Source organism: Nyctibius grandis, chromosome 31 (genome assembly GCF_013368605.1).
Source record: "Nyctibius grandis isolate bNycGra1 chromosome 31, bNycGra1.pri, whole genome shotgun sequence".
Taxonomy (NCBI): Eukaryota; Metazoa; Chordata; class Aves; order Nyctibiiformes; family Nyctibiidae; genus Nyctibius; species Nyctibius grandis.
The window spans coordinates 4,636,206-4,653,622 of record NC_090688.1 but is presented as its reverse complement, the minus strand read 5'-3'; the positions used below and the strand labels follow the sequence as shown (position 1 = coordinate 4,653,622).

General features: G+C 48.1%; 1 protein-coding gene across 9 annotated transcripts in view; it reads right to left on the bottom strand.

Moving 5' to 3' along the window:
• GATAD2A (GATA zinc finger domain containing 2A) overlaps positions 1–17,417 on the bottom strand; it is a 58,986-nt gene that overhangs the window by 3,928 nt on the left and 37,641 nt on the right. For 6 of the 9 annotated variants that reach the window (XM_068420399.1, XM_068420400.1, XM_068420398.1 and 3 more), the window contains exons 3-9: positions 15,389–15,660; positions 7,030–7,159; positions 6,369–6,500; positions 4,788–4,877; positions 2,698–2,829; positions 1,035–1,223; positions 200–479 (exon numbers count right to left, since the gene is read on the bottom strand). In XM_068420399.1, coding sequence (XP_068276500.1) covers positions 200–479; positions 1,035–1,223; positions 2,698–2,829; positions 4,788–4,877; positions 6,369–6,500; positions 7,030–7,159; positions 15,389–15,651 — 1,216 coding nt within the window. In that variant the 5' untranslated portion in view covers positions 15,652–15,660. The remainder of the gene's footprint in view (positions 1–199; positions 480–1,034; positions 1,224–2,697; positions 2,830–4,787; positions 4,878–6,368; positions 6,501–7,029; positions 7,160–15,388; positions 15,661–17,417) is intronic. The other 3 variants (XM_068420403.1, XM_068420405.1, XM_068420406.1) reach the window with 3 other exon arrangements.

The window sequence follows — 17,417 nt, the reverse complement described above, 5'->3', positions numbered from 1 at the left end:
AGGGGGCAGCCACAGCTGCTCTGGGCAACCTGGGCCAGGGTCTCACCACCCTCACAGCAAGGAATTTCTTCCTAAATCTAATCTAAATTTACCCTCTTCCTGCAAAGCCCAAAGCTCCTCACTGCCTGCTACCGAGATAAAACCCAGATGGGAAAGGTTCTCTCCTCGCCTTTGAGGAACGTTTTTAATGCTCTCTCACCTTGAGTTTCCAGCAAATTCTGCACAACTTCTTCCAACCCGACTAAGTAAATAAATTCGTTATTAGCTGCACTCGGCAGGAAGTTCATCTCTGGCGCAGGCGGCTTGGGAGGAGGGATCTCCAACAGCGTCTTCTCCAGCTGCTTCCGCAAGGCGAGCTTGGCGGCGGCTTGCCGGCTGGCCGGCGACTCGTTGGAGTTGACGATGGAAGCGGCGCTGGTCGTGGTAGCGTTAGCCTGAGCGGACGTGACGGTGGTACCTTTGATTGAAGTTGGTGAAGCCTGGGGGGAAACACGACGCAGCTCGGTGACAAGTGCCACATGGTTCGGTGCTTCACAGAATCACTGAGGTTGGAAGAGCCCTCTGGGCTCATCGAGTCCAACCATTGCCCTGACACCACCATGGCAACTAGACCAGGGCACTAAGTGCCACGTCCAGTCTTGTCTTAAACCCCTCCAGAGATGGTGACTCCACCACCTCCCTGGGCAGCCCCTTCCAATGTCTAATAACCCTTTCTGAAAAGAAATTCTTCCTAATATTCTACCAGACAGCTTCATATTGAAATATCAAATGTGAGATGAGGCACAAAATTCGGTTCACTGAAATACATATTTCTCCCCAATACTCTGTAACGTTTTTCCTGTGTACGGGAGGTGAATGTGAACAGAGAACGGGCCTGCACGGGGAGAACAAGGAGCAGCAATAAGCAACCACATCAGTTAGATGACAGCAGGCCACCCCAATTAGATACAGTAACCCAACGATCATTAATTACAACCGTTCACATCTCTTCCTCTGAACGTTACGTTCGGCACCAGATCTCTCGGGGGACTCACCTGCGGGATGTTGACGAGCAGGCTGGTGTTGGGGACGTTGGCGACGCGGATCAGCCCCTGCTGGATAATTCGCTGCCCCTGAATTTGCACGCTGGGGACCGACGCCCGCGGCGCCAGCAGCAGCGGAGGCGGCCCCGTGCTGGAGTGCTGGCGGATGTTGTGGATTTGCTGGGAAGACACAGAAATGGGCTGATGCAATGGTGCCATGAACGGTGGGGAGGGTTAGAGAGGCGGGAGGCGAGTGGGATGACGTGAGAGAGCGGAAATGAGGCAAGGCAGGAACGCAAAGAAAGGGTGACAATTAACATCTGTGTCAGCATGGGGTGTTGTCCCCTTTCCCTCTGTCAAAATGAAACACGTAGGACGGAACGTGGAGAGAGATCACAGAATCACAGAATCAACCAGGTTGGAAGAGCCCTCTGGGATCATCGAGTCCAACCATTGCCCTGACACCACCATGGCGACTAGACCAGGGCACTAAGTGCCATGTCCAGTCTTAAACCCCTCCAGAGATGGTGACTCCACCACCTCCCTGGGCAGCCCCTTCCAATGGCTAATGACCCTTGCTGAGAAGAAATTCTTCTTAATGTCCAACCTGGACCTCCCCTGGTGAAGCTTGAGGCTGTGTCCTCTTGTCCTATCGCTGGTTGCCTGGGAGAAGAGGCCGACTCCCACTTCACTACAATCTCCCTTCAGGCAGTTGTAGAGATGCTATGTGATGCTATGTGAGTTGTAGATGCTCCTATGTGAGGCCACCACGTTACAGCCAAAACAGCTGTGCCAAAAATCTAAGTTTCCCAGTCAAATTTCTTGCAAAACGTACAGTTGTTAAAGCCTCTCTCATTTTAAAGGCGTTAGGAAAGCTATTTCTCAGAATGAGTTTTTCTCCATCACCAGAACAGAAAGAAAATGAAATACCACATCTCTACCTTCCTCCTTAACGCTGGCTGCGCAACAGATAAAAGCAGACCTTTCACTGCAAAATAAATCCTCATTTAACAAGGAAATATCTTTTTTTCCTGGTATCCCGTGGAAGTGATAATTTTAGAAGACCATATCAAATTGAACATTGCTTTCCTACTCCTTTAGTGACACCATTATTTGCTGTTATAGGTGATAAAGACCCTGTGAAGCAGCACTTTCAGACTTCCAGTCGACTACCTCATTTCAGCAGCTCTTGTTCAATCTCAAGACAGACACAATGAAGGGGAAAAAAAAAGCAAGTTTTAGCATTTGAGAAGGTGAAATTGATATGATAGAAAGAATAATGAGGAGAGAAAAATGGAAGAACAAGCGATTGTGTTTCATTTCCTCTGCTGCTGCTCTCCTAAAAAGCGGGTGAAGCTGGAAGGCTGTAAATTAACTTTCCTAATAAAGGCAAACGAACTGCTTGGGCGCAGCTGAGGGAAGCAGCCACACAGGTAAGGCAGCACCCTGCACCACCACAGGATCCTCCCACGCTTCACTGCGAGCGTTATGGGACAGCACAACACGCAAAGCTGGAATGATGCAGGAGCTTTCAGCAGCAACTCATCCAGCCGTATTAAGAAATTCCAGCAAGAACTTCACAGGTTCCCTCCAGACAAGGGGAAAGATGATGAAGAAAACAGTGAAGATGCATTAAGGAAAATCAGAGCGGGTCTACCCCAAGGTGAACACTTACCTGCGCTCCTCTGACGAGAGGTGGCATCACTATCTGCGTGTTTTGCTGAGTTCCTAATTTTGAAGAAGTCTGCTGCCCTCCACGGACCAGGGGAGGAGGAATAACAGTGCCTTGTATACGTGTAGAAGAGGTCTGCAAAACAGAAGAGAGTTTACTCGCGTTGTTTTGTGCTGGTGTGTTTATAAGAATGCAGCACCTGAAACCTCACGCAGCAATACAGACATCAGTCTGGCTACACACTCGGGGACTGATCTCTCTCATCCCACACAGGATTCAAGAGGTAAAGAGCAGTCCTGAACAGCGTTTTCATCTGCCCTCCCACTGCTGAAATTCAATAGCTCAGGAACTGCTGTACTGAGACACACCGAAGAGGCACGCCATAACCCGAGCACGAGAGCAGGGGGTGCATCTCCCCTCTGGCTGATGCGACCGATGCAGTATCTGTCTCGAGCCAATGGAAATACTGTAGGACAAGAGATGGCCAGGCTGGCTTCCAGGCAGTTAGTGTCCAAAAAAAGAAAGGAAAAAAGTGTATTTTGGTGGGGAGTAAGAGAATGGGGAAATACAAACTGCTGTCTTCAAGGAGAAGCACGGGGAAGACAGGAGTTGGAGATGCAGGAACGCAGGAGCTGAGCAGACTGGGCATGTGTGTGTGTGGGAAGGAAAAAGAGACAGGAAAAGGGGAAAGCTTTAGAAAAAATGAAAAAGAAAAGGGATCAGGCTAAAGAAGTTTGAAAAATTGCTGCCCATCCTTTCTGGGCTGCAGACTGCATTAAATCCTCAAAGTCTCTCAAGAAGGTGATAGGGTTTTACGCATCACTTACACTCCTGCAGACGCAATCGAGCCCGAGAAGGACTCGCTGCTCAAGGGCAACAAACCTCTCCACCCTGTTCATGTGGCTTTACACACCTCGCCACACTCAAGCCCCAAACTGACCATCATCTGTGCATGAAGACTTCTAAAAACACTGAAGCTCCCACTTTCTTGGGTTACCATGTGTACACACTCGTGCGTATTTAGGCAGGTGGGAAGTTTTATCCACTTCTGTCGTGCCTTTCAACTGAAGACCAAATGTTAACTCAACTCCCACACACAGGAATTAGTAGAGTTTTTAGAGTCAAGCAAAAGCAGATGGGGGTTAGGACAACTTGCCCAAACACCGCAGATTAGACAGAATAACTTCAATTCCGGATGCTTAGCTCCCAGCTCTCTGCTCTGTCCCACCGAAGTTTCACTATCTGATCGCTGAAGATACAACTCGTGGTCCAGTTCCTCTGAAAGTGCTGTCTTCAGTGAGGGCAACTTGCCTCAAGGAAGGGATTACTCCAGCTGACAGATTGCTTTAGGTTTTGTGAATGTTTCCTACACAGCAAATTCACCCCTTCCCTCGAGTATAGCGTTCTGGGGGATTTTGAAATGAAGAGCTGCCATTTCCCAAGTGAAGCAGTCTGTGCTGAAGCAGTTTTGAAATTTGTTTCTAATTAGCCCAAGGTAAATAACCAGATATGTTTTAAATCCAAAAGCAAAACAAGATCCTAGATGAAGAGGAAGATTAGGTGGGCAGATGGCAATTGCTTCTGCTTTTTTTTTTTTTCCTTCTCCAAGGCTTCCCAACAATTCATTGGATTTAGTCTGAACCAAGATCTTTCCTACCGTCATGTGCCATTCAGTCACCAAGCCAGAAGAGAAAATCATAGGATTCACTCAGCTTTTACAGTTAATCACACTGAGGGCACAATTAGGTCTCTTGAGGGTACGGCAACAGGCTGCCACAATATTTCTATGACATAGCTCCACGGCCTCCTCTCTCACCAAAGGTCGTTAGCACTAGTACGGATGGATTTACCAGCAGAGTGGATCAGGATGATCAGCCACTGAAAAATAAGCTTAGGAGAGTTATCTCCGTGTGACACCTTCCTTTATCTCCCACCCCAATTGCTCTTAAAAAGCTTATAGTGGGGTTTTGGGAGTTCAAAAAGTTTCCACCTGTGTCCAAGCCATTCAGGTGATGGGATTGCCCTTTCCTGTACTGTGCCCCTTCTCCTCTGCTCCGTGCCCTGAACCTGGCAGCCTGGCCCACCCCACTGACCTGGAGGGACGGCTTGCCAGCAGGAACACTCTGCGGTCCCCGCACCAAGGGCGGAGGGGTGGCCACAGCACTCCCAGAGGAACCAGCAGGCTGGAAGAGGAAAAACCAGAAAGAAAGCAGACGAGTGTAAGGGTGTAAGCAGAATCACAGAAGCTCAGGGAATAACAGCGTTTACCTCCTTGTGCCTCAGTAAGAGAATCTTCAAAGACTGTGGTTTCCCCCCCTCCCACACCCCTTTCTTCCTCCAAGCATCTCAACATGCATATTTAAATGAAGAAATCATTAGGTAAGTATAGATAAGAGTATACCAGGAAAATAAGAGTCTATACACCAAAAGCAGAGCAATGTGGGAATCTATTTTAGCAGTCTCAGCTTAGGCTCACGTCAGTCTTACCCACCATTACTACTAGCCTCCACTGACTGGGTTCAAGCAAAGTGAAAAAAAGTTTAGGAAAAAGGCTTCAGATATTAAGTAGTTTGGGATATGTTATTTCACCCTAGTTAGCTCAAACATCCAGAGCTCATTGCTCAGCGTTCAGCAGCGAGGGGAGTGATGCAGGAACTTGCCTTAGTTTTAATCCCACCTACTGAAGCACCCACAAGTCTGGGAGAAAGACGCCAATAAAACCACCAAAACCAGCCAAGTATGAACATCCACCTGCACCCAAGTGCACTGAAATCTACCCGTTGCCCCCATCACAAAACCCATCCACTCAGCAGCACACGCTGTAAAATAAAATCGTTTAGTTGCCATTGTTACAGAGACTTGAGGTTTAGCCTGTGCCTTGGTAGCAGCACGTGGGGTGTTCGCACACCCCCTCGCCTCCCCACCTCCTCGGCTCTTCTCCTGCCACCCTCCGCCTCTGCCCTTCCGTGCCAGCAGGAATGGCACACGTGGCGAGCAGCCTGGGCAACCACCCTGCCAAAAACCAGACTTTTGTGCTGAAAACAGCTCTGCTCCCAGCGCTCTGGATGTGGCTGGGTGAGATGAGGGCTGGGGAAGGGAAGGGAGCTCAGGGCTGAACCATCCCTTCCAGGGGCTGCCGGGATTTTTTGGCTGAGGGAAGCACACAGCTAACTGCAGTCTGACTTCACCTGGTAAGACCTGGAATCCAGACCTGGGCTGCTGCCACGCAGCACAAAACACAGCCTCGGCTGCCAGCTCCTGGGGTTCAAATGCTTTAACTCTACCTGTCAGCACGTTATGTGCAAGGATCTCCTCCAAATTTCATCAGTCTCTACACAGCATTAAGGACTGGCCAGAGTAATAATTGGAAGTATTTTACATCTGTAAATGCATCTGATTTTTTTAACAAAAAGGTCTTTAGCTTTTCAATACGGTCGACAGCATAAACTGTCTGGTTGTTAGGTCTTGGCAAGACAGAAAAAGGAATGCCACAAAGGGGATGGTTAACAGGATAAGCCACTATAAGCTCCATAAAGATTTTATGAAAAGTGATATATGCTTTATTTGAAAGCTATCTTCTGTTCCATAGGCTATGGCAACTGCCACGGTTACTTAAATTTTTTCCCCTCCATTTCAAAAGATGAGATGATAAATATCTGTAGGAACATAAATACCTTCTGAGTAGTGGTCTCCTTCTGGATTTGACTTTGCCGTAACTTTTTCAATAAAACAAGCTTTGCTTCTTCTAACCGTAACTCTTCTTTTAGTTGTTTAATCATTCTCTCACGCTCCTCTGGACTGCTCTTCTGCAGGGCCAGGTAAGGCAACAGAGGATGGGAAAAGAGGGAGGGGGGAGAGGGAAAAGACAGATACCGTACAAGTTACAACAAGAACTTACAGCATTATAATTGTCATGTGTGTCTTAATATCACTAACGTGTCTGCAATACACAGACACAAGCTAGGTATGGAGAAAGAACTCAAAGGTTAAAAAGTTTTTGAGATATTTTCACAAGTAAAACAAGTAAACAAAGTCAAAGGACAACAATTCTGTGTTATGCCATGCTGAGTAAGGGACACTGCGTCCACTAAAAAGCCAGTTCTGAGAAAGAGGCACTTTCGAAGCATATAAAAATTAAGGAGTTGAGAGCCTGAAAAAAATAAAAAAGGGGCATCAGCCTTTACCAGCTTCAAGATTCCCCACGTGCAAATCCATCTTTATGAACCCACGTATCCACCTGACCCTGTGATCACAGGTCCCTCTGTAGGAACAAGTGGTGTGTTTTCTTCTTTCTAGATGGCACAACTTAAAGCATGTCCAGACAAGACGACTCACCATGAGTGCCTCCGTGTTGGTCTCTTTTAATGCTATTTTGGTTAAACCATTCATTCTAGGGCTAGAAGGTTCATTGTCAGATAACACTATAACGTCCGGTGAGGGAACTCGCTTTTCTCTCTTTATTTCACTGCAAATCAAAAGAAAAATACAGAGAACGAGTTAATAAAGCCAAGCAAACAACTACTTCATGCTGCGAAGTAACGTTATTTACAACCTGCTGCTAGATTGATCCCAAACCTCTCAAATTCTGAATAAACACCACATGGACGAGCTCATCACTGCTCTCCTCGTGGGTATTAAGCTTCCCAGTATAAAACCATGCCAGGAGGCAAGATGCAACACACAGCGATGGTGAGTTCCTTCAAATCAGAAGCTTTTCCATCAGCCACTTTACCCCCCTTAGAAGACAAACAGGTCACTTGCTGCTTCTCTTCGATGTGCTGAAAGGCACAACCATACCCCCCTTTTTTTTTTCCTTTCCAAACACAAATATTTGTAAGTTGTGCCTTACAAAAAATAAAAGAACAAAGTGGAGTGTCCTCTAGAGGGCACAGCAAGGCAGTGAACTGCCTGCAACGGAGGTCCCTGCAGAAGTACCAGGGGCACAGGTGAAGCATTTCCAGCTTTTCCCTGTACCTTAATGCCCCAAACTGGCTCAGGTCGCTCTCGGCGGGGAAGTAACTGGGTCGGGCCAAGCTCTGGCTTCTAAACTTCTCCCGGCAGCGGGGAGCAGCAGGCGTGCAGGGAACGTGCCAGCGTGTCAAGCTCGTGGCTGCTAAGCCTGTCTGAGGTGACAGCCGGGGCAGCTCCGTGTGTAGGACCGAGCCTCAGCTGGAGGCAGGTGCTGGCCTTTCCTCCTCAAAATTTCAGGTTAAACAAGTCACCTAAAAAGCTGAGAATCACGCAGACACGGGGGGTTTGAGCAGCCGGGGTTTGCGACCTGAGCCAGACGTGGGACCACGGGGAGGGAAGCTGCGGAGAGCTCCGGGCTCGAGGTGCTACAAGCTGAACGTGTCCCCAAATATGAGGGTGACATGGAGGGGTTTATTTGGCTACAGATGATGCTTCGCCCCGTCCCCGAGCAGCAGCCAGGGCAGCCCGTCGGGCCGTCCTCCGTGGGGAACGTGGTGGAACCCAAGAGCTTCTCTCCGGCCAACGCGGTGGCACCTGAACCTGCTTCAGATGGCGGCGCCGGGGCTGTCCCTGCCTCAGATGGCGGCACCAGGGCTGTCCCCTCCCGAGCGTGGCCACCATCGGGTCATGTGACAAGCCAGGCACGTGACCCGCCACGGCAAAAGCCATGGCAACGGCCGGTGCTGCCCGGCCGTCATTTTGTGGGGTGAGGTCGGAGAAAATGGAGTGGCCGTGCCCCGGAGGTCCCCACTGCCCCCCATGGCCCTGCCAAGGGTCGCTTGGTGGAGTTCAAGGGAAAAAAACAGGAGAAATGGGCAAAACAAACAAACAAACAAGCCCCAAGAGTGTGCGGACTGCGTCGTGGAGCCCTCCTGGGTTTATTTTCAGGCTGGAAGTCAGTGTCTGCCAGCCCCTGGGCTTTCCCGGGACACCACACGTAGGAAAATCTTTATCCTGAACTAGTTCAACAACGAGTGTTGGTACCAGGATGATGGGACACCTGCAGTGGCGTGTGAAGCACAGGAGTTCGCTCTCATCAGCGATCTGAACGCTGTGTCTTTGGAAAACCAACAGGATTCAGGAGGGGGGGAGCGCGCCTCGCAGCCCGCCGGGGATGGCCGGCGAGGGAGAGCGGCCTCGATGCACGGCCCAGCACCGGCAGCAGCTCCCGACGCTTCTCATCGGCCCACAGCCCACGTCCAGGCCACCAGGAGCCAGGATGGACGTCGGTCTGCTTGGGTACCCCGCACGCCTGCCCGAGATGGACCGACAGCTCCCACAGCCCAGGTCGGGGTCCCCTCTGCTGCAGGGGCACCCCCAGTTATCTCCTTGCGCTTGGAAGGGAGCAACATCCAAATGAAGTGTCTATGCAAGATCCCACTGCTTTGCACAATAAAAAAAAGCTGCTCAAGCCATTCTGGAGGACAACGATACGGAACCTGGATCTAGGAACCGAAACTCACCCCTGACAGCTCTGCAGCAAACCCCATCCTGTGCTCAGGCTGCGAAGCAGGAGGAGACAAGACCAGGACCGCCCGTCACTAGCCTGACAGAACTTCATCTAAGGGCTTCCCCGACCCCATATGATTCCTGAGAGCTACACTACAAGACCCTGATCTAATAAAAGATGCATTAGAAACCACTGCATCCAGAGCTTTTAAATCATGTATTTCCACAAAACCATTAAATAGTCCCATCTATTCAGGATCATCTACCTACACCAGCTCTGAGTCTGTTGACATGAGACCTCACAGAGGAAAACCCTTTTTGAAAAGGGGAGATGCTGTATATTTTATAAGGCAACACGTATCGACCACAGCAACCAAGTCAACCCATCCTCAGTATTCCAGGGTTTATACCCTCAGCGGAGCGACCAACGAGGTGGCACAAGACCGAACTCCAGCAATGTGGACCAGAACTCTGCAAAACAATCTTCCTTCAAAAAGGAGTTTGCTTTACTCTTTTGTTAGCCTGTGTGTAGAGCAAAAAATCCAAACCAGATGTTTCAAAATAAGACAGACAATGGAAATATCACCACTTTCGGAAAAATACTGCCGCCAGCAGTTAATAATTTGGGATAACTGCCCTGATACTACGACCTTTATCCTCTGAAGCCATCAGGCATATCCTTTAGCTAAATAAAGACATAGTTCTATTATTCTCCCCTCAGCCTTCACAAGTGTTGCTGTCTCAATCGTTTGGACTCTACGCTGGAAGATGAAAGCGGGGTTGCTGCCCAGTTACGTACACCCATTTAAGCATTCACAGCAATAAACCACAATTTAACAAGAGACCTTGCAGAAAGTTTGCGGAAGGAATCAAACGCAGACCTCCTACCTAAGTCACTAAGTACCCTAAGAAAAAGGCCACGCTCCCTCCAATACCCTCTTTTCAAACCTCAGAGCACAAGGACAGACGCATCACGCCGTTCAAGGGTTTGCCTTAGCGTCTCGGAGCATCCTGTGGCAATTCAGGGCACAACAACTATTCCAGAAAAAAACAAACCAAACCAAAAAGCCACTTTCCCATGGGGACACTCTGTATTTACTTGTCGATTTGAAGGAAAGAAGAGGGTCAGGTGGCCAAATCCAGCCTTGGAGGTCTGCTTCCACTTAGCTGGGCTCGAGGAAGATTAATTAAATTATTGTCTAGAAGACGATACATCTGAGGTATCTCGAGGGGGACTCGACTTTTCTAACAGATCCACCTTCCCGTGACACTGAAATTTCAATGAAGTATGACCAAGGAAGACAAAGCTTAAGCTTAACACTAGTAAGAGAAAAAGAAACACCCAGGAACTACTGGCTCTGGTAGAGGGTTTGATTTCAGCGGACTCGCGCTGCAGCTTAGAGAGCTTTATGACATTAACAGAAGAGCTCCTGTATCCCAACGCGCAGCCTTTGCGTCCGTTCACGCTGACCCAGAAGCACTACACAAAAAACAAGCTTCCTTTTACAGACCAGATCTCACCCCATGCTCTAAAACGCCCTTTCAAGCACTCTTCAAAAAAAAAAAAGATAAAAATACAATCACTGTGACGCTCACTTGGTTTAAGTTTCAGAACTACTGACCCCAAACACGCAGTCCCCCCATCCTGCAGCACCCCGACCTGCTCTGCCCACCTGCAGGTAACCCAAGGAACCACCACAACAGTTATTCAGGCTGAAGCTTAATCTGCATTAGCAAATATGCAACAGTTTTGCCTCAGTCCATTCAACAATCTCTTGTATACTCTCATCCAAAAATATTTGGCAAGGAAGGAAGACAAACAAGGAAAGAAAAAGCAGTGCAGTGGGGAATTTTTTTTTTTTTCCCCTGGAGATGTTTTATCTACATGAATCAAAGAAGCTGCAATGGATCTAGTGACTGTGGTGTGAAACTGAAGCAAAACAAACCTCATCCCTTCCTCTGAACGTAAAGGAAGGAAACTTTCAGCAAACTATGTCTGCATTTAAAATAAAACATTAAAATTCCCCAAGAAACACTGGCATCAATTTTGTCACAATATCCTTTAGCACATCACCCACCAGGAGGCACGGACACACGTGTGTGAGATGAAAAGGAGATGCAAAGCGTGGGGCTGTGCCCTGTTTCCAGGCTCACTACTGGGAAGAGGAGCCCGTTGCTCTTCACCAGCGCTGCCGTGGACACTGTTCCCAGTAAATTCCAGGCAAGTGGCGAGTTTGGTGTGTGATATGGCCAGACTAAAAAACCAAAACTCCAAACCAACGCAAAATCCATCAAAAACACCAAAATTATTCTGAAGTGAAACGTACTTTGAGGTGATCCATTTGTAGAGTTACTATAATTTTGAGGATTTAACGTAGCACAGCGCAAGAACCAAGCAGAGCACAACTGCTCACAGGGTCAAGTAGCATCTAAACATCCCCCACCTGTATTTATGAGCAAGGTTTTCCTACAACGCTGCTCCTGAAGGATCCTGATGCTTTTCCTCCACAAGAGAGGACAATCTGCCCTCGTAGACCCATCTGAGCACAGCAGCTCCCACCCAGATAGCCAGTTACACGACGGCATCCAGAGAGATCACGCGTGGTCTCTGCCAAACCTTACTGAGAGGACACCAGGAACCAGGAGCTTCACCAGCACCACGTGGGAGGTGGTGGAGTCACCATCTCCGGATGTGTTCAAGAAAAGCCTGGACATGGCACTTAGTGCCCTGGTCTAGTTGCCATGGTGGTGTCAGGGCAACGGTTGGACTCGATGAGCCCAGAGGGCTCTTCCAACCTCAGTGATTCTGTGATTCTGTGTGCAACTGGTATCTTTTTGTATGGTTCAGGAAACAGTGGGAGGAAAGAAAAAACTTGTCAAATGGTCAGAACGTGTGCCCCAGGTGAAGGGAGCAGAATCTGGAGTACAACAAACGCAGCATGGTGCAGCAGGCAGCACGATCCGAGAACGGCCCCGGGAGAAAGCCCCATGCTCAGCTGGAAGCAAGCGATGCTCAACGCAGGGCGAACGTGGTAGGAAACTTGTGTGTTTCAGGGGAAGGAGAGAACAGAGGAGAGATGAGAACAGAGGAAAGGGGAAGCAGAGCCTGAAAGCACGGGAAGACACCAGGATTCAACCAGGTTTGCCAGACGCTCTTCCCCTCAGCACCCGTATCGATGTAGATCAGTTATTCACAAGCAGAGAGATCTACCTCACGCTATTTTGCCACACCACTGCCAACCAGACTTGTCCTCACCAAGAGGGGAGGACTCCCCTGCCTCCCATTCCTTCCCCGCAGCAGGTCTAGGATAATTACACACCAGTGTAGCTCGCTAGAAACGCCAGGCAGAGGAGCAAGATTTTGGTTTGGCCTTGTGTGACCTCTCATCAAAGTCTCCTACCACTACAGACTTTCTTCTGTTTCTTCTGGCATCGGAAAGCGTGCTCAAACCAGATCCTATTTTTAAATTTAACTTCAAGCTTTAGAAACAAAAATATTAACAGAAATATATTTTCAAGTGTAACACTGAGATATTGCCAGGCTTGTATTTCAAATCTTGAAAATCAACTGATTTCACAAAGATAATCCATTCAATCAGCTTTACATCAGCTAAACTGTGAGTACTGCTGGGCCGCCTTCTCCAAGGAAAATATTATGTTTTCAGTTCTAAAAGCATTAAGGAAGTTTAAAAGCCAAAACACCACACACCACTAAGCATGAATTTTACCCACTAAGTTTGTAGCAGCAGCTCAGTCACTTTAAGCAACAGTTCTTTTCTCATCTCCTCAGAAAATCAGCTCAACTGCTTTAAAGACACAGGTCTTGTGAAAGCTGCGAGCTGAATTCCTCTAAAGATCAAAGGTCTGGAAAGGTAAGTGCCACCCTTGAAAAAAAAAAAAAAAACAACATCAAACTTTATGAAATTAAGATCCACCTTCCCTACAAATGCCACCTGTGTTCTCATACATGCAAGGGATCAGCCTCATCCAGAGAGAAGCTTCCTCTCTGTCACAGGCATCTCCAGACTCAGACCGCACTCGCTTGGGGGTGTTTGCATCCCGAGGCTGGTCAGCTGCTCAGCACCACGGTTATGCCCTGGGAGCAGAGCCCCAGAACCTGGGAAGCTGCTGCCTCCCTTCCAGAAGTCTGGGGAATCATTCAGCCTCATTTTTGTCATTTGAGATGACCCGGGGTTTAATTCCTCTCTATTAAGAATCGCATACAAATACGCATTACGAAAGGTGTTCCAGCTTACAAACAGGATCCAAAGAGCTCATCCAAAGCCTCGTGAAATTCTGAATTATATTCATTATGATTAGAATCATAGAATTGTTAAGGTTGATTAGCTTCAGCGGACTTGGCATCACACTGCCTCCTTAGGCAAGCAGATTTTTTTGTATGGGGAAGCCTCTTCTCCCTCCTTGCAGAAACTGAATACAACAATATCCTGTTACCACCTGAAAGGAGAACGCTGTACGGAGAGAGGATGTTCTCTCATCTAAATAGGTGTTATTGTTCCAGATGCTGCCTGGGAAGTTGTGTACAGCCCCTTGTTCATCATCCTGTTTACGCATCTTGCAACAGAGACGGACACCAACAGAGCAGAAACTCTGGCACACGTTCCAAAAATATTCTAAATTCACAAAGAGCATGTGCATGTTGGGGCAAGTAGTGCAACAAGAGAGTCAGGATACCTGATTCTAATTTATTCAATTTTTGGTATGAGCAATCTTTTTAGATATTCTTCAAAAAAGGAGTGTGCATACCTGTGTTAATTAGTAGGTAGGGATAACGCCAAAAGACACCTTCAGAGATTCACTCCTAGTCAGCACAGTACAACTGCTGGACATGGAAGTCACCCATTACCCCAATTAACTGCTTCTGTGCAAGTCATGAGCACCTCCTAAATACCAAATTGAGGAACTTGTATAATTGTCCCTTTGGCAGAAGTTTTATGGAGAAAGCTGAAAACTATCCCCTTCCCTCAACCACGCTGATGGAAGAGGTCTTCTTTTACACACACTAAAGCAGTATTTGGATAAAGTACTCAGGCTCTTGCAGTCTAAGTTATTTCTCTTAGAAAAGCATCAAAAGTTGGGAAAAGTTTACAGATGAATTGCCAGTAAACATCAAAGACACCTATTTTCTTAGCAGCACCCAGAAGTGCCCTCCTCCCAGTAATTCCTGCGCAGCCGATAGGGATCTCGTGTTTTCAGTCTCACACCTCAAACCTGCCCTGCTGTAACGTCTGACATCCAAGCGAACACACATTCATCGCTCTGAGAACTGTTCAAGCCGTTTTGCACAGACAGGCAGGTCCCAGTTCCTGTGTATCCCTGCTCGAGCATCAGCTGGTGTCAGAACCAGGAATAAATGAGGCTTCTAGACTTCCTGCTCAATATATTTGGATCTTACTGCACTATAAAGAAAAAAAGCAAAACTCTGAAGGGCCACGTCAGGGCCACAGAGTTTCTGACAGAATTTTTATCCTGGTACAGCCAGAACTTGGGTTAGAAATATGGTGGAAGATTTGGAGTCTGGCTTTAAAGTGATGCCTGTAAATCTGCACGTCAGAACCACCCAAGTCACGTGTGTGTCTCATACACAAGTGAAAGGAAAAGCTTCACATTTTTGTAACAATAAAATTCTTCAAAGTGATAAGGAACTTTGAATTTGTGCTTTCAGATGTCAAAATTCAGACACGCTAAGAAGGCTGGACTTTCAAAAAAGGACTAAGAACCTGTCCCACAGAGAACTGCTGCAGACAGGTGCTGTCTTTTCCGAATACTTCTAGTGTCAAAATCCACAAGTTACTTCAAGAAGAAAGTCAGACTTATCCATACATGCTGCTCTGTGAGGAAGAATCAAGTTGCAATTAAAACGCCTCTGTTTAGACAGTTATAATCTATTATTTTTCCTATATCACAGCTCAAATAAAAAACCCTAAACCCCTCTTCCTCACATAAATCTCAATCAGCAGCTCAAAGCGCATCCTCTCTGTAACTCCTCTTTGTAACGGGTACATTTTGCTATTCAAGACGGTGTTTCTTTACTCAGCTGCTCATCACAGCTGCCACTGCTGTCAAAGCTCGGGGAAGAAAAATCAGTGAGGGAGTCAGACAGAAGTAGCTGTTGAATCTCACGTGAAGAGCCAGAGCTGCAACATACATGTAAAATTTTAATTCTCTCTACCTTTATGATGCAGAGAACTACTTCTCATCACCATCTGACCACATTTTACAGAGCAACTGCAGCACGTGGGTCGTAACTCACCTTTTTGAGGTACTCATGTCCACAGGCTCATCTCCCGTCTGAACCTCCACCTTAATGGTTGCTTTCACCTCTCCACTTTTTAATAATCCTTGCACTTTTCCAGCTCCAGGATCTGTTTTTATTTTCATGTCGTCTTCAGCGTTTATATCTGTTCCTAAGAGTCCTTTCTCCATTTTTAATTTTTTACTGTCCACATCGTTATGCGTTACCTCACGTTCTAAGGCTCGTTTCTGACTCCGTGTCCTGCATGCTTCCTCTGTCATTGTGAGGCTCTGGGGAGAGAGGAGACACAAACGAGTTAAGTACGCTGGGAAAACGTAAAGTTGGACAAAACACCTTAATTTCCAAACAGGGCAAAGTACAGCGGTTACTGCAAAAGAAGCTCAGAAAGAGCAATAAAAGTATTGCCAGTTGGGCTCACCCTATCTTCAAAATACATCTCAGTCTGGGGCTAATAAGCACGCGGCATCACTGTACTTACACTTTTTATGTTAAGCAAAAACAAACAAACAAACAAAAAAAAGGCAAAACACACACACAAACCTCACCAAGAATCACCAAGGAGATAAAAAAAAAATTAGCCGGCACTAGAGCCCAGGAGAATGTGCAAACCCCCACGATGAGAAAAGTTTGGCTCTTTACCAACAGGCAGGAGGAACGTATGTATTTGCCTGCCATGCAAATAAAGGCAATTACAGATTGTGGCTGAGGCTCTCCCCGGGCCGGCCCGGCTGTCGGCGGAGCGAAGCCCGGCTGTTTTGGGACTCGGACACTACGGGGGAAAGGGCCACCACACCCTGCGTGAGGAGAGGCTTCCAGGGCTCTTGACAGCCCGCTGCCAGGCGCTAAGGCGCTGCCATTGTAATACTCAAGTTGAGACTTTCTCCCCTCCTGGAGAAGGAGCCAGGCTCTTCCAGGCGGCAGAGGAAGCGCTGGGCTCGGGGGAACCGGCCTTAACTCCTCGCCTGCCGGAGGCGCGGGAAGTTTGGCTCCCGGTGGGCTCTGCCATCTCAGCCCGCACCTCGGTACCTGCGGACACCCATCCATGGGACGCGGAGCTGAGTCAGGCTTTGATCCCATGACATCACTGGGCTCCACATGACCCTTCCCAGGATGCAGCCTGCGAGACAAAGCACTTTCCAGAAACCAGTCTGAGCCGGCGGCAGGCAACCCGCAGCGGGGCTCACCCTGCGCCCCGGAGCATCCCTCCTCCTCCTCCCGCATCCCGCCGGCTGCTCGGGGACACCGGGCACCGAGGGGGTGACACAGCATGGGGTGGGGGGAGAGGGAGAGAAATACACACACCCCCCCCTCCTTAATTTTTTAATTAATTAATTAACCCATTTATTTATTTATTTTAAGCGTTCCTCCCATCCCAGATTTTTTTTTCCTCCTCCTTTTAAAGTGGATTTCAAGACTAAGGCCGACACACAATAGTTGAACAAAGTCTTTGAAATGTTTTTAGCAGCGACAGATTAACATAATTACATAACATAATTAACCTCTGCTCACCCCCACCACCCCGTTATCCAACAATGTCACATAAGGGTTACGTGAAATTGCCATTTTGAGAGTATAAGCCCCCTGCAAGTGACCACAAGTTTCTCTGCGTGGCGTTGGATGAAATATATATATTTTTTTTTAAGGGGAGGGAATTAAAATCACGGTCAATACACAAGTGCCTCCCCTCGGCTGATCTGCATTTACAGTGCGACCACGCTTGAAGTTACAAGAAGGGAGGAAAGGTGTTTTACAGCAAGTTAATGCTGGTATTTGTGACAGGGAGCAGCCAGCACGCAGCCCAGGCAGGCAGCCAGCGGCTCGGCGGACCCCAGCCGACGGGCAGCAGCCTCTCCCAAGCCCCGCTCCCCCCAAAGCTGTGCTTTTCACTAGTAAAGCACCTCGGTTTGAGCATCTCTGCTGACAGCACAGCAGCGTGACGACTGCTCTCCCCCTGAACGAGCCATCAGACAGCCCGACTGGGAACCGCAAATCTTATTCCCGTTAACTCAGTGCAAACCCATCAGAA